Source organism: Buteo buteo, chromosome 15, assembly GCF_964188355.1.
Source record: "Buteo buteo chromosome 15, bButBut1.hap1.1, whole genome shotgun sequence".
NCBI classification, from domain to species: Eukaryota; Metazoa; Chordata; class Aves; order Accipitriformes; family Accipitridae; genus Buteo; species Buteo buteo.
In genome coordinates, this window is record NC_134185.1 from 17,514,947 (window position 1) to 17,539,977 (window position 25,031).

Consider the following 25,031-nt stretch of genomic DNA (forward strand, 5'->3'; position numbering starts at 1 on the left):
GCCCTTCCAAGGCCATTACTGGCCAAACCCAGACACAACAAAGTCTTTCATATGCAATGGGGTGGTGAGGGTTTTTTTTTTTTTTTATTTTAATTACATCAGTGTTTTTAAACTTCTGTTTTCAAAATTCTGCAGTTTATTAATTTATGTAGGTTTGACTTAATATTATATACTTAATTCAATTATGTTTCATATGTACTTTTGCAGTTAAACTCTGAAGCCGAAAACTTAAAACTTTTTTCATCAAATAAACGCACTTGACTGGTGTTTTGAACAATTTGTGCCTCTTAGTTTTCCTCTACAGTAACAGTGAAACTCACATCTCGCAGCATGCATACTGGATAAGGTGACTGTAACTTGTTAAATAGCATTGAAAAAAAATCTAATAAACTGTCAAAATGTCCACATTAATACCATCATGTCTGTAGCTTTAACTCGCTCTCTCTTGTATTAAAAGGGGACAACAATGGATGCAATTTCCTGACTAAATTTAATTCAGACTGAACACACCAGGGCAAAGAACTGTTACTTGATTTGTCTGATAAGCACAACAATCATCTTTACTGCCATGTAAGTAAATTACATAAGAAATAGTCAAATAATACAGCATGCTACAAAAATGCAGTACACGTACAGTTTCTTGACTTCTGCTTATATTCTCAAGACATGAATTACTCAAAGTTGACTAAATTTCTGCAGACACAAATGATTCCCTTCCCCAAATGCAATTCTGGAAAGATAAAACTTCAATCTCCATTAGAAATACCAACTTAAAAGTGTTTTTAAAATTAACAAACTGAACTTGAGACAGAACATCTTCAATCTCAGAGAAGATACTCAAGTATGATTGAATTCTTTACCACAGTGAAAGAAGGATTCTCTCATCAGTGAAAAAAGCATACAGTCAGTAATGCTTTCCTATTGTCTCAAAAGCAAAACATTGAAAGTATTCTTCCTCCACATTCTAGCAGAAATTACCATGATAGATTTAACTGATGGCATAATGAAGAATAAATTCATAAAAGCTTCCAAAATACTGCTTCTGTTGAGTGAGAAGAAAATATTTATGTAACTGCAATCTGCACATAGGAGAAAAACTGTAGCAGTTCAGTTTATACTGAATGTATTTTTAATTTTTTATTATGTGATTATCTGAGAAGGGAAAAAACACCAGGACACAAAACCTTGTTATACTGACAGCAAGACATTCTGCTTTGAAATCATGAACAGATAAAACTAACAGTTGTTCTGATGAGTTTAGACTAACTATCAGCACAATAAGAGACAAACTTCTAAATGCTTGCTTATATTTCAGTTTAGATAAATGTATTAAAAAACCTTTACTTGCATTTTAAAATTATTGTGAGGATACATAAGTCCACCATTACTAGTTTTATTCACATTTTTCTAAGTCTGTATGCTGTGAACATGCAATGGGCTGCATGGTGTTATGTCCTTGTAAGATTTATCCCAAATCACAACCTATTCACAATCAGATTTATTTTTGTCAGAAGAGAAAGTGAGAAGACTTGTTTTTAAACAGCAATTTGTAAAACAGATTTTAAAAGAATTACTCGTGTGGGCAATTTATCTTATAAAAACAAAAATCACAGTATAAAACCTGAACCTCTTTTTTTTTTTCCTCTCACTTATCTATCCTCAAGCTTAACTTTATTTTTTTCAGAAGTGGTTGTTACTGTGCTTTTTCTCCCCAAGACCTACAGTTGACGATAGTACAGAAGGAGAGATTAAGTAGGAAAGCAGATGAGGAATAACCAAAGATCAAGTTATTTCCAGAGTAATCCACTAAAATAGAAAAAGTGCAACTGTTAGTATATTTAAAAGTTACCTGTGCCCATAGGCAGTTGAAAAGTAAATAAATATATGCAATATGTATTCATTTCCTCTGTATAACCAGACCACGATTTCTTTGTTTAAGCCCATATAAATATCCCTCCCAGTGCCCATTTTTTTTTTTGCTTGCTTTTTAAACACACATAGACAGTACTGTTGTTTGAAATATAATTGAATAGCTAGAAAACTACTTTTGATGTGGTTGCTTACCTTGCAGAGTCTGGAACCTGTTATCATTTGGATAAGTCAAAGATCTTTCCAGAATAAGAGATCTGTTCTGTAGGAGTTTCTCTATGAGTTCAAAACCTTCAGGGCCTAGCAGTTCAAATAACTACAAAGAAAACAAAGTCATAAGTCATTAGGCAAATTAATGTAAATTTATAAATAGGACTGCAATGTTTCCATCTACTAGGAAGAAAATTAACTCTTTCCCAGCTGAAACCAGGACACATGGCAACAGCATATCTGTTGACAATGAGTTGAAACAAATCAGTGAACTTCAACTGCAAGTAATTCAACCCAAAAGGTATCATTGCTAGTATTCAGCCAGATTGTCTATTACAAAAAGTGAAAATTATAGAAAGTTTTCAGCTGGAAATATTTAAAATCTGTGAATTTTGTCTATTAAGTAAAACTCCATTTCTCTCAGAAATTCTTGCATAAAATTTAACTCTTCTCAAGACTAAACATTTAACTCTTCTCAAAACTAAACTTTACATGTCTTTCTTTATGGTTATTTTCATAAAATATGCTGCAAATTTATTCCTCCATGATCTAAGCAGATAAATCAAGAGAACCAATGCTTTCTCATAAAATTCAGATAAATAGGAAGTTATTCCCATTCCAGTGAACAAGAGATATAGCCTACTGCATTTTCACAGTCACGTCCTACAAAAAAAAAAAAAATAATCACAGACATGGACTAGAGCAGGAATTTGAAGAAACAATTAAGATGACACCAGTATCAACTTCAGTATATAATACTTGCACATATAATGCTGTGTGTGTGAGCAATTCAAAGACATGATGTAGGTGATATACACCAGAACAGAATTCCATAACAATAAGCAGTATTTTGGCCCAATGATTCTTTTACTCAAATGATTCTCTTGTAGCAGGTTAGGTAAACAGTTCCTTATTTAAAGTTCCCTTTTCCACATAATACTGGGTTTTAATGGAAAAAACCCCACCCAAAATATTAAAAGCACATCCCTATCCATCTTTTCTATAATAATTTTGTCAAAAATCAAAGAATTACAGTACAACAGTGAGTTACTCAGAACTCATTCTTGATTTCTAATACTCCTTAAAAAAATTTTTCTCCATTTTTTTTTCAATTTCCAAAAAGGAAAACAGAGCAGTTTCTCCTTAATGATCTTTAAGTTTGCCGTTAATATTATTTGTATAACTTCAGGAATCAGGTAAAAATAAAAGTTATGAATATACTTTGATGTGATGTTCTATGAAAGAGTAACACTTGGCACTGTAGAATTCAAGTATCTCTGTTCTAACTATAAAAAGGAGAGAAAGGTCTCTTACTGTCCTGTATTTAATTTGCCAACTTCTTAACAGAGAGTCTTTCTGTGGCTCTCTGTGACTACTGCCCTCTGGGAACACCTTGAAATAACTTTATGCTGCCTCTTCACGTATTTGTGAAATTTTGAACAGTGCCAAGGGCATCAGATCAATGATGCCTTTCTTCAGGCCAATCTGTACTTGATAATATCAGCTGTCATTTAAAAAAAAAAAAAAAGAAAAAAAGAAGCGTTACTCCTGGCCCTCAGGGTTTCTACAAAAACATGAGGTTTGTGCAAATTAGTACAGTGATGGCAGAGTTTGCACAGACCATGAAATAACAGCTCTGAAATGTATAAACTCTTGTATTTCTTTCAGAGTAACCAATGATGGCTAATTAGAGAAGCAGCACCCCCCCCCGCCAAAAACAAAACAAAACAAAACAAAACCCAGAATGCAATAAATGTGGACAAATAGAAAATTCTATACTTGGATAGAAGGAACAAACTACAAAAATACAGAACAGGGAACTGCTGACTAGATGTCAGTTCTGCTGTCAAGAATCTCAAGCTATGACAGATTTCTTTTTGTCCAGCCTTCACTAACAATGATCATTAATTCTTATCTTTTGCATAGGTATTCACTGTCACTTTACTGCCACATTTTAGCTAATATTATCTAAAGATATAAGAGAACTTTGTTTTTATATTTCAAAAGAAAGTGACAAATTAGTACTGGTAAATTTGAAGAGTAGGTATTTTCCAAGGGTAAATGCTTAAGACAGGAAGGGAAAAATAATTACAAAAGCAACAAGAAAAGGAGTGTATTTGAAATAGCTTAATTGTATAAAGAACTGAATACAAACTTGTCTCAACTTTGCTAACATCCTGTTGACCGTGGAATACCAGCAAGACAGGGAAATGAAATGCTTTCAGTTCAACCAAATCTGGGCTTAAACACTAGCTTCTCATCAAGGCAGCACACACAATCTAAGCATATTCAGACTTACCATCTTCCCCCCCCCTAAAAGTCCCCCAAACCAAAACAAACACACACCACCACTCCCAGAAGGCAAACAACACATTAGTCCTAAAACATCCAATGTAGGCCTCCAGCTCTGCAGAGGACTCCAAAGCATCTCTATCACTGGAAGCTGTTAACAACAAGCTAGAAAAGCATCAATCAGAAAAGATGGTGTTTGCTGGGGAAATAGATGACACCGTTTTTTGGAACAGGAAGATACTTTTCCACTCCTATTTTCCCAATATATTCTGAAACAAAAACCATCCACATCAAAACTATCTCAACCAATTAGACCAGCAGAGCCATACAAAGAAGCTGTAATGTTACATGATGCATTCTACTTCATGGTCAGAGGTCATGAAGTAAAAACAGTATCACTTACTCCATCTCCAGTGAGCTAGGGGCTCAAAAGAAGAGTACCAAGGTGAAACTGCATATCCTACTCTCCCGACAGCCCACCAGTCAGAGAGAACTGAACCATACAGTATTACACATGATGGACTCTGCAATGCTTATGTGGTAAAAGTCCCTCCATTTTGCCTTCTTGATCAGTGGACAGAGTGTGGCATTCATTTGCTACCAGTAGTTTGAGAACTGTCTATATCACCTACATAATCTTGCTGCTGTCTGAAAAGGAAAGAGGCTTTCAGAACATCTTAAACAGCTAAGACAGACTGAGTCCATTGTTCAAGACTGAGGGGAAAAAGCTAAAGAATACAGAAGACCAGAAGCAATGACCTGTTCTTATTGACAAAACGTCTCCCACACCCACTAGAAGCTTGCCAGAGATCATGGGTTGAAACAACCACTGAGAGCTAAATCAAGACAGAAGTAGAAGTGCTGAGAGATGAAGAATAAGTTCAAGAGCAAGATCTGTCGCCACCTACTGCTGATGGTAGAAATGGTGACAATGGTAGACAAAGTTTGCGAAGAGCAGAAATAACTAAACTTGGGGACTTGCAAGACCAGTATGTTATTAATCATCAGATTTGTTCATATTATAGGAGTGATCCACTGCTTCCTAATTAAGGTATTAAGAACTACCACAGAATGCTGCTGTTCCAAAGTGCAATTCTTTATCTTCTCATTTGTTTAGACTTTCAAAACCACATCAGGGTCCATTCAGAAGGCTTTCTACCATTTCAGAAAAACTTGGACCTTCGTTGGAGTTTTTAAGCCTAATTTTCAAAGTAATCAACAAATTAAACAACAACCTGAACTTCTATAATGACAGACTTCATTAAAGATCTAAGCAGCAACTGCACCCTATAGTAACTCATTAAAACCAGTATGAGTTGGAGAGAAAAAAAACACTTGTTGAGATCCAACTTCAATAAAGTGAATGCTGAGTCTGACATTTTCAGAAACAGCGCACAATTTGATTTGTTAAAAGAACCTTTCCACTGTAAGAACTACGTTTTTAATATTAATAATCACACTACCCAAATAATCTTGATCAAAATTTAGTGAGTAAACATGAGTTAAAACAAAACCCCCCACAGTTTCTTTTATTCAAAAGAGGTGCCAAAGTTTGTACAAAGTAACAACCTCACTACTGCTATCAATCCTGCACTGGAAAGCACTTACACTTTATAGTGACAGGTTGACTGTGTAAATCAAAGAGCAGGAAAAAGAATATTAGAAGTTGTGTTGCACTGCCTTATGCCTACTAGGAGAAGCAAAGTCCCAAGGCACAGAAAACATCTGACCAAGAAATAAAGCAGCCTTCTTTTCCCAGGACATATCTTTCCTAGAATAGTTTTATTTTTTGATGGTATAAATTTAAGTTATCAACATAGGCTGGAGTGGCTGAACCGCCTGTGAAAGAGCAAAATCCACAACACCCTCCAGTACCTACTAAATGCTGATGTAGTCCTGACCGCCACAGTCAGTCTCATGCCTGGACGGAAGTTCAGCTGGAGGCACAATGCTGAAGTGACTGCTTACTAAAGTTGCTTTGCATGTTGATTTACAAAATACAAATGTATTACTTGCCACAGGAGGCTGTGTCATTTTCTAATGCACAGAATAGGGTTCCTCATGATGATGTTTAAGGTGATTGCCCTACTACTCTGCAGAGTATGTCCATAAAGAATCGAACTCCACAAACAGCAGTGAAAGAAAAACAAAGTAACAATTTATGTAAAATGGAAAGCTTAAGAAAGTTATGAGGCAAGTTGTCAATCCTATCTATTCTTAATCCTCTCCAAGTGATGAAGCACTAACCCCCCATGAGCTGCATTGCTCATTTGGATAAGTATCTAGTATAAACTGCATAGAAATTCCTAATATTCACTTCAGAAAAGGAGAACTTCTTCAGAGGTTTTATACTGCTGAGAAAAGAATTTCAGGTACAACATTTTGCTTCTAAAGATTTTACTTTCTCTTCTACAGAAAAAAAAGCAAATTGAAAAACTGTGATGCACTCCTAGCAATTTACATAACTTAGGAGGCTGATTATTAGATTATTATGTTTCATTCCAAATGAAATGCTTTCCATTAATCAAATCCAGGAGTTCGCAAGGTCATATCCAATCCAACAGTCCGCAGGATGAAATTTCTAGCATTCAAATGCCAATTAGAAGCAATGAATCTTAGAAGGACAGTAAGGCTGGGGACCATGTTGATGACAGCCTATGGTAGCTTTTAATGAAGAAACTACCAGAGTAACCGAAGTTCATGGAAATATTTTCAACACTTTCATAGCATCATACTTACTTCTAACATATTGAGCTTCCACCACTCATCTCAAGTGCTCATTCCAACAAGGGGACAACAAGGACATTTATGCTTGAAATAAAGATGGTGCAGGTTTGAATGGTAGACACATGTTCCGGGCACTTGAGCCTGTACCTTGAATGCTATTAATGACTTCACATAGCTGATGGGAAAACATTAAACAATGTGTAACACTGCATGTAAAAAACAAAAAAAACTCCCAAACAGGTTCTCAGACCAATAGATGCTCAGGTCATGACCCTTTCAGGGCAGCCTGGTAGGAAAAAAAACATCTCTGCAATCTTCTTTGCAAAAATCTGTAAGAGTTCTGACACAGGAAGTGGCACAGGGGCATAATTCTGTGTTCAGTGTAGGTGCTAGCATTTCAAATTTGATACATTATTATATATTCTGGCCTGAAAAGTCAACATCCAAGACCCTGAGAGCAGGCAAAGGAATCTGGTGAATGTTCACAGCTGCCTTTTTATTAAGTTATAAGATAATAAACTAGATAGCAGGCAACAGTTGGAGAGGCTGTGTCAAACAGTGGTTTCTTGAATAACAGCCAAACTATTACGTTCCTTGAAGTCAGTAACAGATTGTGCCCAAAAGGCAACCCTGACTGCCTTCAATAACAAAGGTCTCAGATGACTTCAGCTACTACTCAGTGACCATAAAGACATAGATGAGTGTGATATACAGTCACTCATATTTGTTTGAATGATTTTTACATTTCATTTTATGTGCATAGCCTTAATATCTGGAAGAAACTGTAACGAGTAATCAATCTAGGAACAAAAGGACAAGATGTGTCATACTGCATTAGAAAGATGAGGCAAGGTCCCCATGCTAATGATTTCTACTGATTATATGCTAGTTATATGAAAAAAGCAAGGAGACCCAGACAACAGTCTTGCAGATAGACAGCAGTCTATCTGCCAGTGCAGGTAACAAGAAAGAAGCTGAACCCCAATGAGATGCATGACATAGTAAATTTTTTCAAGTAAGACTCAGCCATAAAAAGTACATCTTTATTGTTGAACTCATGTTCATGACTGAAACAAGATTTTACTCTGAATGTTAAATAGCTAATACTCACTTTTCAATTCTATAAGGCACAATTTACAAGGAGCCCTGGAGGTCCTTAGTGTGACCTCATATATAAGGTACAGAACTGTGAGCATTACTTTAACATCATAAACTATCTGCCATCACAAGGGCATTTTCTTGATCTCTCCATCTTCTATGAGGTAGGAAGAGATCCTATAAATCTCAGAAAATATTTTGTTTTTCAAATGCGAACAAAAATAGACTAGGAACAGTCCTTGTACCTTGCTTGAGTACTGCTCTGCAGCAATAAATGAAACGGAAAACCAAATTTGGCCAACCAGTGGTTGTCCTCTGTATCTCTCTACCTTTATAGCCTACCAGCTAGTCTAGGTTACAGAGTACCACTTACACCACCAATTGCTATGCCTGCACTTAGTGGCTTGTTGGCAGATGATGGTGCTTTACAAGGCACAGTTTTCAAACAGTCATGGAGGAATCATCTCCATAACATGCTCTCAAGTTTCTTCTGTTCTAGTAGCTCTTAAGTAACTGAAATGATTGCTTCATTTCAAAAATTATAAAGAAAATAAGACATTTTTCTTGGGCTACAGGCTTATTGCAAAAGCTGTCTGGATATAGTACCCAAGGAGTACCAGACAGAAAAATTCATATTAGGTTTTGCAAAAACAAAGACATTAAAAATAGAGGGGGGCTTTGCATGAGAAAATTCAGCACAAATTTCATGGATGAATATATACACTGATTGCTAATTACTACTGTGCTGAAAAGTAACGGACTGTCACCACCTCTAACACCTACAGATTATAGAAGCACCCTTGGTTTAAAAACAGATCTCAGATGTTCTGTAATTTAATCAACCTGTAAGAAACATGAAAATAAGACAAGCCAGACAAAGCATAATTTCTTACCATTGTTATTAAAAACAGATACTAGGTGTGTGAGAAAGTCATTCAGCTCTCAGATCTGCTTTTCTTTTTTTCAAGCCTGGCATTTTTGAATACACAGCCCATCACATTAAGTCCACCTATACAGAAATGATCTCCCAATCCTAGCAGACTTGCACAGTCTTAGCAAGCTCTGCTTAACCTCACCTGCCTCACAACCCAAGGCCAGGCACAGCAAGTGGCCAGGCACTTCAAGCACTCTGAAAGAGAGTTGCTGATAAACTATATGTATGCAGAATGCATTTCTGATGGCTATTCCTCTGTACAGGGGATGGAGAACTCTCATATTGCAACCTTATTGATCACTGGGATCAGATATGACAGAACAACATGCCCATGGACAGGCATTCTAATGGGACAAGGAGCGCCTGGCTCTCAGGCAGCCTCCAGTGGAATCATGTGCCAGCTTCATGAGGATGAATGAGAAGTTACTGCTTGTCCTCAGAGAGGTCTTGCAGGCAGGTCTGTCTGTGAAATCAGTTAGCTTTGAATTTTTGGCTTTTACTTTCAGTTGGCAATCAGAAGAAAATAATCAACTAAATACAAAGTTAGAAACAGGCAGATTAAAGAAAAGCAGCAAAATTCTAGGAATTCCCCCAACAAAAACTTTCGATTTTACTTAGGAGATAGAATAAGGCTGAGTAAGGAAGCTGATGGAAAAGTTTTCATATAATGTCTTTGGGAAAGACATCTACATGAAGATAAAGGATTCGTGACAAATTCTTATACAACATTCAACTTTCAGTTGCTTTTCTCATTACTACATCTGCAGTGCAACAAGAAATGCTGGAAATCTGGTCTTCAGCATGGGACACATTTTTAGTCCAGGAGTACAAGTACAAGGTACAAATAAAGACAAAGCCAATTATTCTTTTTAATACCATCTCTCCTCAACACATCAGCATTACTCTCTATTTTTATATATTTCTGTATCCACAGATCACTATGCAATTTTACCTCAGCTCTACACTAGTACAAATATATGAATCACAGCAAGAAGAATTCCAAAATTAGTATTAAAACATGAAAACTAATTTCTTAGAAGACTCAGCCTACAGGTACCGGGCAATACTTCTTTTAAATCAAACTGAAATCTAAAGTTAAAATACTGAAATTGATCAGTTACAGGAAAAAAAAAAATTATTTTTCTTATAACAAGACTCAAAAACCAGACTATCAGATTGAAAGTATATGTAAATGTTGCTTAATAGGCCTAAACCAGTCATCTTCCCTATTTAATTTCCTGTCAGCTTTGATTACAAATATCTCTTTAGCATTCTTCTTATATTAAAAAAACCACCATAATCTGTCACAGCATAATTCTAGAATATTTGCTGGAAAGCTTTCTCCGGCTCCTTGTGCAATTCCATACTAAAACTGCCTACCACACTTGACGAAGAGACAAGCACAAAATCACAAAGCATCTTAGCAAATTTTCATACTATTTTTAGGTGAAAATAAGTAGACTGGAGAGATTACCACCATCATCAATGTTTTAAAACTGACTAATTAGAAACTTACACAGATGCACTAGTTTTGAAAATTTCAAACATATAGCTACAAGGTGACTTCCATCAGTTTATTTAGCCTAAAGACTTTGGCAATTAGAAATAATGTCAAATAGCAGCTACAAACAGCAGACTACTGATTGGCCTTATAAAAAGGAAGCCCTGGAGACCGATTAAAATATAGAAAAACTTGCTGTTATGTGATTCCTTAAACTGGTATTTATCTTCAGAAGTATTCTGGGATCAGCTGCTAATGAATTTTGAAGAAAAAAAAATTCTAAAATAATTTCTGCACTTGCCACTTTTCTTACCCAGAGATATGAGGGTAAGAAATTCTGACTTTACCCAGCAGAAACCGTACATTCATATAATTAGTTTCTGTATCAGAATCAAACAATTTTTTTTTTTTTTTTTTTTTTTAGGGCTAAGGATTGAAGATACTTATAAAATGGTGATGGTTGGCACAGAATTCTTTCCTGCAAAGAGAAAAACCTGCAGGTTTTCTTAAAGGACAGCAATTCCCAAACCTGACCATTTCAGGAGGACTTGGCTGAGTGTCGAGCCATTCACCTCTAGTCCAACACTTCCACTTATCCCAATGCGTACCGACAGCATAAAAGAAAATACCAGCAAGCCAAGGAGTTTGTTAATGTTGCTCAACAGAGGTGGATGATGAAGAGTAGCAAGGGACTCTAATACTGAAAGCTGGTTTTATCCCAGTTAGGATAGTAAAGTCAGAATTTTAATACCCTCCATGAAAGGCTGCCAGGCCCAACAGGCTTCCCCAGGGACACAGGCCGCAAGGCCCGACGCCTTTGCTCATGTCGGCCACAGCCCCAGGCTGCACACTCCAACACCCTGGGTTGCCATACGCCCAAGGAGGTGAGAAGGAAACAAGGCAAGTTTTTGCCCGAAACATAGCCTTTTGTATTCTTTTAGGGGTGTGTAGAAAAGAAAAAAGGCTTCAACAGCAAAAAGATTAATTTTAGCCTAGTTTTCCAAGGAAACAAGGCCTACCAAACCACGCTCTGCATTTACCAGTGTGTGAACTAACAAACAAGTTTTAAACCTCTTCAGTAACTTCCAGATTCGACAGAGACAGAAATGTTTGGGGCCAGCAGAGACCAATGTGAATGACTGCTCTTCGTGCGTCCTGCTCTTATCCTCTGCACAGCTGGAGTGTGAGCACAGCGGCATTAGCACGCACCAGTGAGCCCACCAGTAAAGCACCCGCACAAATTCTTCTTCAGCCGGCAAAGCCGTAGCAGTCACACCGCAGCAGACACGGGATAATAGAAACCATGCAATGCAGAGAGCCGCAGGAGACCCAGCCCTGTGACTTCTGCAGCTCAAGCAGCTGTGGGTTTGGGATTTTTTTGTGGGGTTTCCCCCCCTTCCCTACTTGCATATAAAAATATTTGGAGGAAAGTGATTTTGTGTCTAGTTAATGAGTGAGCCTTAATCTTTCAGGTGCCATCTGACCACATTTCTTGCAGAACTTGTAGTTCCTTATGTCTCCATGTGGATGTGAAAAGAATGTCTAGGCATCAAAAAAAATAAAAAGGGAAAAGTTCTATCAGTTACAGACTGGCTTGCTCTAGAAAAAGATCTCATTAAGTTTAATGATATATTGAAACTGATTCAAAAGTTATCATGAATAGATCAAGCCTCATACCACCTCAAAGATACAACAAGCTTTCTCTCAGTACAAAACTGAAGTAAAGGGAGTTGACAGGAAAGAGGAAAAGTTACTGACAGGAAGGAAAGCAACCAGCTCAGTGCGCCAGGATGAAGCCTAGCATCTCTTGGCCCTCACTGTGGCTCTTTCATTATTTCTTAAGTTCTGTCCTCAAAAACCAGCACTCAAATGCCATTCAATTTGGTTTCTTATGAAGGGAGACAGCATGGCTCTGTTTCCACAAAAAGACAAAGTTTCCTATCATCCGTGGGGTTTCAACAGTCCTTGGACATCAACAGAGCTGTATACTTCTGATTTAAAAAAAGAAGGCCACAACTAAAAAAGGAGAAAACTGTATCAAAAATAACTGGATTATTTTCTCTATATGAAAGGGAAGCAGATAAGCTCCATGGTCAAGAATAATGAGACCCAAGCTTTGTATTGTCTGAATATAAAATTCTTAGTAATTTTAATAAAATTACAAAGAGAAGAATATGAGCTTGAAAAGCCAGTCTCATGCCAAGTTAGAAGCTTTGATGATAAGATAAAACACCACAGGGGTGATCCACATATGCCTGTACTTTCCAAAATGGGTACTGCTTTTATGAACTAGGTAATGGAGAATAAGCTTTCTGATATGTTAATTTGTTAGGGCTAGAAAGCCCTTTTACTGAACAAAAGGAAGAGCCACTTTGACGCTTAAAACCAAACATGTTTTATGAGACAAGTTGCTTTGACATGAAAATATCTGTGATGCAAGGGTACACACACAAAACTAAAAGCTAACATTATAATTTCATGATACATTAAGAAAAATGCAGATTAAGTTACATCAACATAGTATCATATTCCAAGTTTTCATGTGCTGTTGCATATACATAGCAATGAATATTTAAATTAGCTGGTTTTAATTCAAAATGGATGTTAAACAGTAGCTTTTTGAACTGTTCTCTCAAAGAAGCCTCACAAAAAGAGCTACCCCACTTCTTTATTGATTTTTACCAAGAAATGATTTCTAAGGACAGCTTGAATTTTATTTTCATCTTCCTATAGTAAACTTGTCTCTTAATAACTGTCACACACAAACCTATAGCTTTTAGTAAGCAGTTACGTGAAAGTAATACAATAGCAGCAGAAATTCAGTCTGTCCTCAGAAAGTTCCCTCACAAAAGTCTTCTAAATTGTCCAAAGACAAAAGAGGAGCCATACTGCATTCAGAGAGGTTTAGAGATGAAATTTTGGCATGACTTCAGGGGGGATATAAGCAAATAATGACAGAATAGAAAGTAAAAGGAATGTGAACTATTACAAAACTTCTTTGGCTATGAGCACTTCCTCTTTTTTATTATGTCCCAGATACTTGGAAGAACTAACAGATATTGCTCTTCCATGTTTTCTCACAAACCTCTTAACCATGATACTGAAGCGTGGGATTCATAACCATTTGTAAACATTCAGACAAGGATCCTAGATAGGTTTTCTAAACTTACAGCTAACTTCATGAACACTAGCAGATTAGTAACAATCACTAGTAGGGCTGGTTGAAGAGTTCTCCAGACACAAAAGATGAACATTTCTGGAAGTCAGATAAGTACTTCCATTTCCTTCTGTCACCAAAAATAAGCCATGTATAACTTTTGAAGTGCCTTATACAGTTTTTAGGTAACGTTTTAACTATCACTTCAGACTTTGTTCAATATCGCAAAAAAAAGCTACCAAATGAACAGTGGTTCAGTAATAATGAAGAACTAGTACCAACAGTAGAAAGTATGTAACTTGTACACGGACGTACCAGTACAATCTGTGACAATTCCTATTACTAAAGAGCACTGGTAGTCTAGCTATGTCCTATATAAAAATGGATATTAAATATTTATTGAAATAATAATAATAATAATAATCTACTCCTGATTCTCAATGTCTGCTTAAAGGCCTTACAGGCAACTGAATTTCTATGTCCAAATGGAGCAATTAGGTAACTTATAGCATCCTGAAGAATGTCTCACAAGAAGTAGACAATTGCTCTGTGTGTAACAGTTCTGAGAGTTGATGCCCATGCGCATTTAACAGTGAAAATTGCTCGGTTACTGCAAAAGCTATGTTAGCACTGGAAACAAACTTGCCTAGAATGTGAAAGTTAACTGAAACTCTTGGTGAGATTTTTCCTCACTAAGAAGAACAGCCAGTATTTACATAACGTTTGTTTTATGCTGCCAGTCTACTGCTACTGCTATCCCCTGTCTCTCTCTGAGTGCCTTTTTCTGCAAGCCACAGTCCATTGATGCATTACTCCCACACTAAATATGTTTGTACTACTGCTGCTTCTTCACATCAAGCCAGACTGGCAATTAATTTTTCGTATTTCATTTCCTCAGTTTTCCATGCTTTATTTCACATGCTACCTTCTATACGATGGATCTCCTGTGAAGCCTTTTCCAATTATTTTTTAGCACCTCCTATATATAGTAATGATGAAGTCATTTTCTGAAACTCCTTTCCCTGTCAGTAGGCAGTCTATATTACCACATTCTCTACTTAAGATCAACTATGAAATGTAGTTGTAACACTGAAAGTATCTGGCAGTGCTTACAATGAAGGTCTTTAAAGTCTTTCCAATGGGATATAACCATACAAATGTTGACGTCTTTGAAATATGTTCAGTCAAAATAGAAGTTTCTGGTTGTGGATTTCTGTTTTTTATTTAACTATCTACATACCTGGATGAATATTTTTATGTTTTCAGCACCTGCATTTTTTGAAAGAATGCCACTTTAAGTAGCATGTCAAAATATGTAACATTTAATTTGATTACTTTGAGTAAGGAGAGCCAGTAGACTCCTTATTCCAAAATTCCACTTGCAAATTCCTTCACTCAGCCAACTTCCGCAGTTTTGTTTTGTTCTTTAATGAACTTAACATTAACAAGGAAAAGTTTAATAATGACTTCTACGTAACAAAAGAAAGTACCATGATTTCTTGCTCTTCTTACATGTAGCCTCCACAAACCTAATCTCCACAAATTTAGGGCTTCAATAAACATTGCCGAGTAATACAAAATAGTAATATATAACTATCTATATAAAATACTATATTTATACTATACATAATATAGTATAAGATAAGATGCTGAAGCACAGAATGCTTTGTTGCTTTTCTGCAGAGTCCATGCCTAGCTCCAGCAAGGCATTAACATACTAAGTTTAGAGGTCTGGAGAATTTCAGCAGCGTGACAGAAATATACGCCTGAAACACTCAGTTTTGGCATCAAACACCCGAGATTTTCCCTGTATTAATGCATTTTTGAAAGCTGTTTCACAACATCTTTTGTCTCTTATGATAAATAACTAAAAGTAATAAATACGATAGCTCATAAAAAAATAGTTCATGCTCTAAAACAAGCTGTTTAGTCAAAGTTTTTACGACAAAAATCCCTATAACGTAATCTATTTTCCATTTTGAAAAAAAACTTGCAGTATGACTATCCTCTGTTCACACGAGCATTCATTTTTTGCTAAATGTTTTAGGTAGTTATTACTACATCTGCTTATATCAGGTATTCAAGACCATTTTATTAACAGTCTAAAACTTATTGTATTAAACTAGTAAAAATCAATAAAGAGTAGTTAACCAGTAAGCATGTAACCAGATATCCAGTTCCTCTGTGGGAAAGTCTCAAAAATGCAATGGCACCATAACATTGAAGCTCTTGTAAGTGGCAAAAATTTCCCAAGCCATGCAGAAGTACATATTAGTGCAATCCTATTTTGTAATGGTGCTATTGTGCTGGCTGTGCATGTAAAATATCAGCTATACATTTAAACAGTTCAGAAATCACCTCTGTATATTAAATTAAAAACATAAGCACTAAGACAAGTAGTAAAAACAAAGCCCTCTTGAAACCAAGAGGAAATCTCCAACTGATTTTAATGATGCTAGTATTTTATCCTAGAGGTCTTGTCTTTGTAGTTACAGATATTTAATTATTATTTCAAAATACATTCAATTTTCCTATTTCTTTCACTTTGGAAAATCATGTCAGCCATTTCACCACTGACTTTAGTTTCTGGCCAATTTAATTTTCTCATTCACTAACAAGCTGTACTGTTTACTTATGCCTCAGTACATTATGCTATTTGTTGTATTTCAAAAAGCATGTCCCACTACATTTTCTAAAGATTATATACTAAAACTACTTTAGTTGGTCTCAAGTTCTGCCAAATTGCATTTTGACACCGAAGTTGTCTTTCTCCACCTAATAATGGCTTGATGAAAACCGTGCAGGGAAAACAGCAGCCTTCCACTGGGGCTCTCAGAGAACCTTTGGTTCTGCTTCAGATGAGTTAGAAAAGCTGCAGCTGGGAGTCCTAAGCCTGAAGAGAAAAGCAGCAGCTTACACAGAAAAGCCAGGCTTTGGCTTTGACAGGGAACAGGGAACCTTCTGGGAGCAATGAAGCACATGCAATTAGACTGATGTGCCAAGCTAGTGACAAGTGAAACTGAGTTTCCAATAGCAGAACATTCATGTTTGGTATTTGGAGGAGCTAAGCATTTGCAAAGTCCAATATCTGGCATTCTACAAAGCAACAAAAAGCTGATGCTTCATGTCAATATTTTGCTTAGGAAAGAAAAGTACACATCTACTTTCACACCTTCACACTGCACTTTTCTGATGGGGAAGGTCAGCTTGTAACTAGAGGAACAGCTATGCAGCATATAAAAACAAGCTCCACTTGCCCACTGAGCCAAGCAGAAGTATTAGTCAAATATTGAGCTAGCGCCAATTGTACTGTGCACAAATAACACAGCCTGTTTCTTTAAAGCATCTCTGTTGGAGCCTGCACAGTATGTCAGAAGAAGGAACTCAACACTTGCACCTGAGCACCACACAGGTCTGCTGAAAATGAAATGCCGAAGCACTTTTCACAGTCAGTATCGTAATGTGAACTGTGAAGAGTTCAGAGTTCTTAATATAAATTCCATACTCAGACCGCTCAGGGAATCGCTCTCCACACAGACCTGAGAATTATTAAATTGAATTCAGGTTTAGAAATGCAAGCTAAGTGTTTCTCAGGTCATCAAATTTTTGGATACATTGTTAGAACATATGTTTTTCATTTGTGAAACATAACACTAAAGTTCTGACTATTGAAAACAATGAGCAAGAAGTAAATACAGTAAAGACAGACAGTGTCTACAGTGTGTGCTACTGACAAACAGCACACTAAGCCACTAGCAGGAAACAAAATCTACACACACTTGCTTAGTCTTATTCTGAAATAACATGATATTGTGCAATGCTGTATATGCTCTTCCATTCGTTACCTGAGGGAGCGAATAAGTGTGTGCAGCCCGTTGGAATTCAAAAATCCTCTTGTAGCTGGTTTGCATTATGAGCTCTAAAATAGGCTGTTTCTTGTCGAACTGTGTTTCAATGTCATTTCACATTACATTTGTCTTAGCTTACACATTGAAAAAAATTTAAATGTTCATATAAATAATGTTAGGCTTTTAAAGGGTATTAGAAATTTCGTCAAGTAAATTAAGACTGTATGTATTTTGTCTTAAAAGAATAATGACCATTACAGATTCCTTTTTAATGCAAGAAACTAAAGGAATGATTTCTCTGAACAACAAATGTCCATTTTTTATAGATACTTAATTTAGGAGACCAATTTAACACATCTAAAATCAAGGTCACTTTAAAACCTGACTGAGATTACTTGCAACACAAGGACTATTTCCTGTATATCATAATTTATTAAGTTACCCATAAGGTTAAATTACAAGTATTTAAAAGGCCCACTCCACTTATTTATTATGAGATTCTACCAACAAGGAACTTGTTACAAAAGAGGAAGCTTTTTAACTTAAAAAAAAAAGAACATATGAGGGTAAAGGATAGTTTACACTTGATTTTAATGCAAGAAATCCATCAGAAGAAATGAATATTTAAGTTAATACAGAATTAGGAGTAAATGTAACAGAAGAATTTTCTCCAATTACTTCTATTTATTTAATTGAAATGACAGAATCACAGAACGGTTGAGGTTGGAAGGAACCTCTAGAGATGGCCTAGTCTCCAGAGTTGGAGACTCCACAGTCTCTTGAGCAAATTGCTCCTGTGTCCAACCACCTTCACAGTGACAGAAATTTTTATGTCTCCATGGAGCATCCTGTATTTCAGTTTATGCCCATTGCCTCTAGTCCTGCCATTGGATATCACCGAGAGGAGTCTGGCTCCATCTGCTTCACTCCCTCACCATCAGATTCTGATCAGATCAGATCCCCCTGAGCCTTCCCTTCTCCAGCCTGAACAACCACAGCTCTCTCAGTCTCTTCTTGTATGTCAGATGCTCCAGTCCTTTTGTCATCCCTGTGGCCCTTTGCTGGACTCAGTCCAGTATGCCCATACTGGACACGACCATACACTTTTCAGATTTTAGTTGTTCAACTTACTGCTCAAAGCCGTGCACTAAAATACATGAGTGTAATGTTAATTTAAAAAGCCTAACATTTAAGTTATTACTTAAACCAGATAGTTTTCATAGCTTTTGCTCTGTGCTGCTTACCTTCCTCTCCATTTTATAAGCAAAATGGAGCAAGTACACCTATCAATAAAATACTATTAACAATAAAGGCAAAAGAAATGATGACATGTATTCTCCAGAATAAGAGGCCAGTACTGATCAAAGTCAGTCTAGACACACCTTTCGTCATGACCAGATTATCATGTGAAATGCAATATCAGCATTTTTTAATTAGAACTTTTTCAGCTTTGGGGAGGGCAGGGATGTAGGAAAGGAAGCTTTGTTCAAATAAGAGGAGACAGCATCAGATAAAGTAAGTGATGATAATCCAAGAACTGTGGGGCTTTTTGAAAGATAATCAGGATAGAGGAAGGTACTATTTACCCAGCTTCACAACATATTGTTTCCTTGTAGCCCGTGAAACTCCGAGTGGAGAAAACACAACGGTTAACATAATCCAGGAAAATTTAAGGCATCTTATCTCCTTTATCAACCCATCAGTTCATAAAGTAACATACTACCCGATATTAATATGCATATCAGAAATTAATTCAGAACCCAATATTTAAAAAAAACCAACACAGAAGCTATGTTCTAAAAAAAATTGCGTATTTTTACAGTATCCATAAGATACATGATAAAAAACTGTCTAGAAAAAAAGAAATAAAAAAAATAATCAACTGTAACTAAAGGGCTAGGGAAAAAACATATTATCTGTTGACTGCTGAGCTCTACAGTTTCCATTCTGATAAGAATTAACAACACTGACCAGCCCTGGTTTACTGTGAATGACATGCCCTGTGACTTGCAAGCTGCAGCATGAGGCTGCTACTTCTACTATCAAATCTGTCCATTATGTTTTGGTTTAGACATAAATTTTTTTTTTTAAAAAAAAAAAAAGACTCATTGCTGCAGGCTGAAGGATATACAGTTTTAGAAATACAACTTAGTTTTCAAGTATCAAGACACATGAAATCCAAGTTTGCCTAACTCAGGGAAAAGACTTTATAATCTGTGAATACCTTTTCTTCTCCTTATTTAACTGCAAATATCATTTAATAGGAGTTTCAAACGCAAATTTCCTACGTAGATGGAACTGTGTATGCTTCCAGAAGGTGGTGATGCTATACTAGATTTGACTGTGTAGATTGGAAAGACTTCTTAAGAGATGACTACAGAGGACAAAAACCAAACCAAATCAAACTCATCTCCTGCTGTGTGTTTCTTTTATTTGTCTTCAGCAGCACTGTTGTGCCCCAGGCCTTGGGAACAGAAATCCAGTTTGATGCAAACACAGACCCACCGTCAGGGAAGGAAGAGTTGGTATGTGAACTATTACAGGAGCTTGACCCCTACAAATCGATGGGCCCTGACAATCTCCACCCGAGGGCGTTAGGAGAGCTGGCTGACATTGTTGCGAGGCCGCTCTTCTTCATCTTTGGAAAGTCGTGGAGATCGGGGGATGTCCCAGAAGACTGGAAGAAGGCTAATGTCACCCCCATCTACAAGAAGGGCTCAGAGGAGGATCCAGGAAATGACAGGCCCATCAGTCTTACTTCAGTCCCTGGGAAAGTTATGGAATGAACCCCCCGGGGGGCTACCACAAGTCAAATGAAGCACATGATTGGGAAAAGCCAGCATGGATTCACCAAGGGCAAATCGTGCTTGAGGAACCTGATCGCCTTCTACGACAAAGTAACCTGCTCAGTTGGTGAGGGCTGAGCGGTGCACGTCATCTAGCTGGATTTCTCCAAGGCTTTCGATACGGTTTCCCACAGCCGCCTCCTGGAGAAACTGATGCGTTACAGCCTGGACAAGTGGTCGGTGCGGTGGGTGGGGAACTGGCTGACAGGCTGCACCCAGCGAGTGGCGGTAAATGGCTCCTCTTCCAACTGGCAACCTGTCACAAGTGGGGTCCCCCAGGGATCGATACTGGGCCCAACGCTGTTTAATACCTTCAAAAGCGATCTGGCCGATGGGAGCAAGCGTACCCGATGAAGCTTGCCGACGATGCCAAAGCGAGTGGGGAAGCGGACGCTTTGGAAGGGAAAGCCACCCTGCAGGAAGACCTGGATAGGCTGGAAGAGTGGGCTAGCAAGAACCTTACGAAGTTCAACAAGGACCCGTGTAAGGTCTCGCCCCTGGGAAAACATAATCCAGGAGTGCGGCACAGGCTGGGATCTACCCGCCGGGGAGGAGCTCTGTGGAAAGGGACCTGGGGAGGGGGTCCCGGTGGACAACCGGCTCAACGTGAGCGAACAGTGTGCTGCTGTGGCAAAGCAAGCCATCAGGATGCTGGGTTGCATCGACAAGGGCACCCCCAGCAGAGAAAAAGAGGTCATCATCCCACTCTACTCAGCGCTTGTCAGGCCGCACCTGGAATACTGTGTGCAGTTTTGGTGCCCGCTATGCAAAAAAGATGTGGGCAGGCTGGAAAGGTCCAGAGAAGGGCCACAAAGGTGATCAAGGGACTGGGAAGCCTGCCATAGGAGGAAAGGCTGGGAGAACTGGCCTTGTTCAGCCTTGGGAAAAGAAGGCTTAGGGGAGACCTTGTCACCGTGTTCCAGTATTTAAAGGGTGGCTACAAAGAAGACGGGGACTCCCTTTTTACAAGGAGTCGCATGGAAAAGATGAGGGATAATGGGTACGAGTTACTCCTGGGGAGATTCCAGTTGGATGCAAGAAGGAAATTGTTCACAATGAGAACAATCAGCCAGAACAATCAGCCTTTGGAATATTCTCCCCAGGAAGCGGTGATTCCCCAGCATTGGACACTTTCAAGATTCATCTGGACAGGATGCTGGGCCATCTTGTCTAGACCGTGCTTTTGCCATGAAAGGTTGGACCACGTGATCTTTGAGGTCCCTTCCGACCTGATATTCTACAATCGTATTTATTGGCTCATATCCCTATATCAGGGAACAATTTTAGTGTGTTTTAATCCGAAAGTATCCAGGCGTGTTTTCTATTCTGAGTTCCACAGATCAACTGACTGCACTAGCTAGGTTCCTTACTGTAGCACAAAATTCCTTTTTGAAAGGGAAATTTTGACTCTTCATTATTTAGTCTTAATTACTGACCTGTTACTTTAATTAATTTGATTTTTAAAATTAAAATTCAAATTTGTCTATGGTTAAAGAAAAAATTATTTTGGATATAAGGATAAGGTGATTAAAGAGAAGAGAGTATGGATATAAAAATGATCACATCAAAGCTAGAAAGAAAATTCTTGCAGCTTGAGTGCAAAATAATCTTCATAAACCATCAAAAACTAACACATGAAATTGTAGGTCAGGGAGTACACATCTACAAGTGCAATAACACTGTGGATAAGAAAAATATTAACACGATTGGAGAAGTGTTAAAAGGATATATTTTGAAAAAAATAATCAAAAAGACATGCAGGTAACTGGAAAATGGCATAGAAGTAGCATGTACTTACTAATGATACATCACTTGGTCTAACACTTCATTAATCTAGAAAATGGATAAATAGCAGTTGTCTCACATGTGGACTTCATTGAAAACATTGCAGTCCACATGAGGACTTGTTAAATTCATGAAGATGAGCATTAATAGAAGAATTAAAAGTTGGCAAGGAACTGCTTGAAGGGTAAATGAAAGGAAAGGCAATGTTGAAAGGCGTAGAATCATCTTGAAAAAAACCAGCTTACAAGTGCAGTTGTTTGATGCTCATGTTTTAAATTGATAAAAAAAAAGAAAAAAGAGATAACTGTAGCACAGGAAAAGTGAAAGTGATCATAAAACTAGCACTGAATAAAGCCAGAAAGCAGAAGATAACAAGGGTTCATTTTAACCACCCAGGCAACAAGACTCTGGAGCAGTGTTCAGGGGAGAAGTTCGGACAAACTATGCCACATTTTTTTTATTAGTCTTCCTTAGTTTAAGATATTGTATCACTGACAGAAAAGGTCCCTTCTAGGTTCTGTGAAAGTTTAGATTTTGCTTTTCTTTACTCTTCTGTACTTTTTTTTTTGCAGAAAGGCTGGTGGCAGACACAGAGGAGCTTCCTGCCAGTTCGTTGAATTGACAAATTAGTTAAGTTCCCTTTGTTCTTGATCCCAAGAGCATTTACAGGTTCGACCAATAAAGCATACTGGCAGACATTTGTGGTGGGATTAGGATAAGGCAACAGAAACAATGTAGATTAACTCAAGTGGAAAAAAAATAAATTCATTATATTGCCACCAGTGCCGAAGGCAGCTAAAGAAAAGTTACAGGCAGAAGCCTGAGAGACAACAGAGCTCCACATAGCAGAGCCTGGGGAAAACTGTCTGCTACATCAAGCATTCAAAGACACACAAACACTGCACTGAAAAAAAAGTCCTACTTAATGAAACAACAAAATAATCTATTAAGTTCCATTCTGAAATAAGCATGAAAAGAACTGAATTTCAGTAATAAAGCTGTAACCTTCTGACTCTAGTGGTGAGTGTATTACTGGATGGATCTATTAAGGAATACATACAGGAGGAGGTGCTGCCCAACTCTTGACCTCTTTTTTTTTTTCCATCGTTTAAAACGTATATTCCAGAACTTGTACTTTTCCGATTTCAGGTCTACTTTGATTTGAAAGGTATGTGTTTGACCCTGGAAGGAAGGATTCAGCACCTGCAAACTCCATGTTACTACCTTTTGGTCTCTTACTGTAGTTTTCATTACCTGAATGTGGTGCTTGTAACAACAAGGAAGAAGCCATATCTTACTTTTTTAGTAGGAATGATGAATAATGAATTATTCTTACAAATGAAATAAAAAGGAATTCTTGTTTCCCACTATGACAGTTTGCAATACAGCTGGATTGTATTTAACTGATGGAAGCCCTAGACGCTACAGTTCAAGTATATGTATATGTTACTTCTAATGCAGAGAGCTGGAGGTAGTCACAACTATAAAGCAGACAAAAGAAGTCTAAGCAGTAAACTTCTTGTGTCTTATTGTATAGGCAAACAAATGTACCATATATAGAGATAAGTAAACATATGTACTACTTGCATAATATGCGAACTACTACTTACAGTGTAATTTTCTTGAAACAGTTCTGCTGTTTCACATCATAGCCTAGTGTTCTTCTAGTCATTTATACAGCATTTAACTTGATTTTGTCTGGGAAGCACCATTTAATCTAATACACTGAATGACATTAATGTTTCTAAATTTTATTTGGACAAAGTTCTTCCCTTGGCTTGAGATGAATAAATTGCACATTTTTTCATAATTATGCAGTATAAACTAGATCTTAACACAATTCTGATTGCATTTCCTTTTTTACCTCTAGTTATTTTATCTCTATAGGAAATTTCTTCCTGTTTTGTTGTGATAAAGGGATAACGCACCTCTGCATTAGTGTAAAAATAGAGGTAGGTATCTCCAAAATAAACTTCAGAAAAATACTGCAGACAAACTATGACAAGAGTTCACAGAAGAAAGAGACACACCCTCTGAGAACAGCACGGTGTAACCAAAGAGGGACTGAACTCCTCCAAGTTTTTCCTAGTTACCTGGGAGTGGTTAGGTGGCAAAGTTGCTAAAAGCTCTCATGACTCAAGTCTTCATTCTGAAAGCATCATGTACTAGAAACTGAATACTCGAACTGAGGAATGCACTGCATACTAAGTTTTAGTAAAAAATAATAATAAAAAGCACGATGGTTTTCGGGCAAAACTCTACAGTTTGTCATCAGCTTTTTCCTCCTGTTTTTAAATAATGGTCTTGTTACCGCATCATTACCATTTCATGCTCATCAACAAAATCTGACATACAGTGAAAAGCATGCTTCAGTAGCTGTCATTTAGCTTTACCAGACTTTATGTCCCCAATGAAAAGCACATGTCCGAAGCACTTAGAAAATAAATTATAACTCCCATATCACTCCAAGCATAAGAATCAATTTTTGTCTAATTAAGCGTCACCAGTGATGTGCCAGATAAACAAACTGTCCCAAAGGAAGTGTGGAATGTTCTTAACTAGTGAAAACAAAGAACAAAGTATTTCTTCTACCTCGCCGACCACTTTAAACATAAACTATACAGTGCTGGAGAAAGAAGCTCATTTCAATTCCTTGTAGAGCTCATTAAGCAGATAAAAACCTAAATAGCATACATGTGTGTGCCTATACATACACTACGAAAGAAACAGGATGTCACCCCTGAAATGATCTAAAAATGCTCAT

General features: G+C 37.3%; 1 protein-coding gene across 6 annotated transcripts in view; it reads right to left on the minus strand.

The window, feature by feature from the left end:
• Window positions 1–25,031, minus strand: part of ASCC3 (activating signal cointegrator 1 complex subunit 3) — a 276,733-nt gene that overhangs the window by 226,950 nt on the left and 24,752 nt on the right. For all 6 annotated transcript variants that reach the window (XR_012653054.1, XM_075046673.1, XM_075046672.1 and 3 more), the window contains one exon: window positions 2,065–2,185. Coding sequence is in view for 5 of the 6 variants with exons in the window: in XM_075046673.1 (XP_074902774.1) it covers window positions 2,065–2,185 (121 nt within the window). In the remaining variant the exon portion in view is untranslated. The remainder of the gene's footprint in view (window positions 1–2,064; window positions 2,186–25,031) is intronic.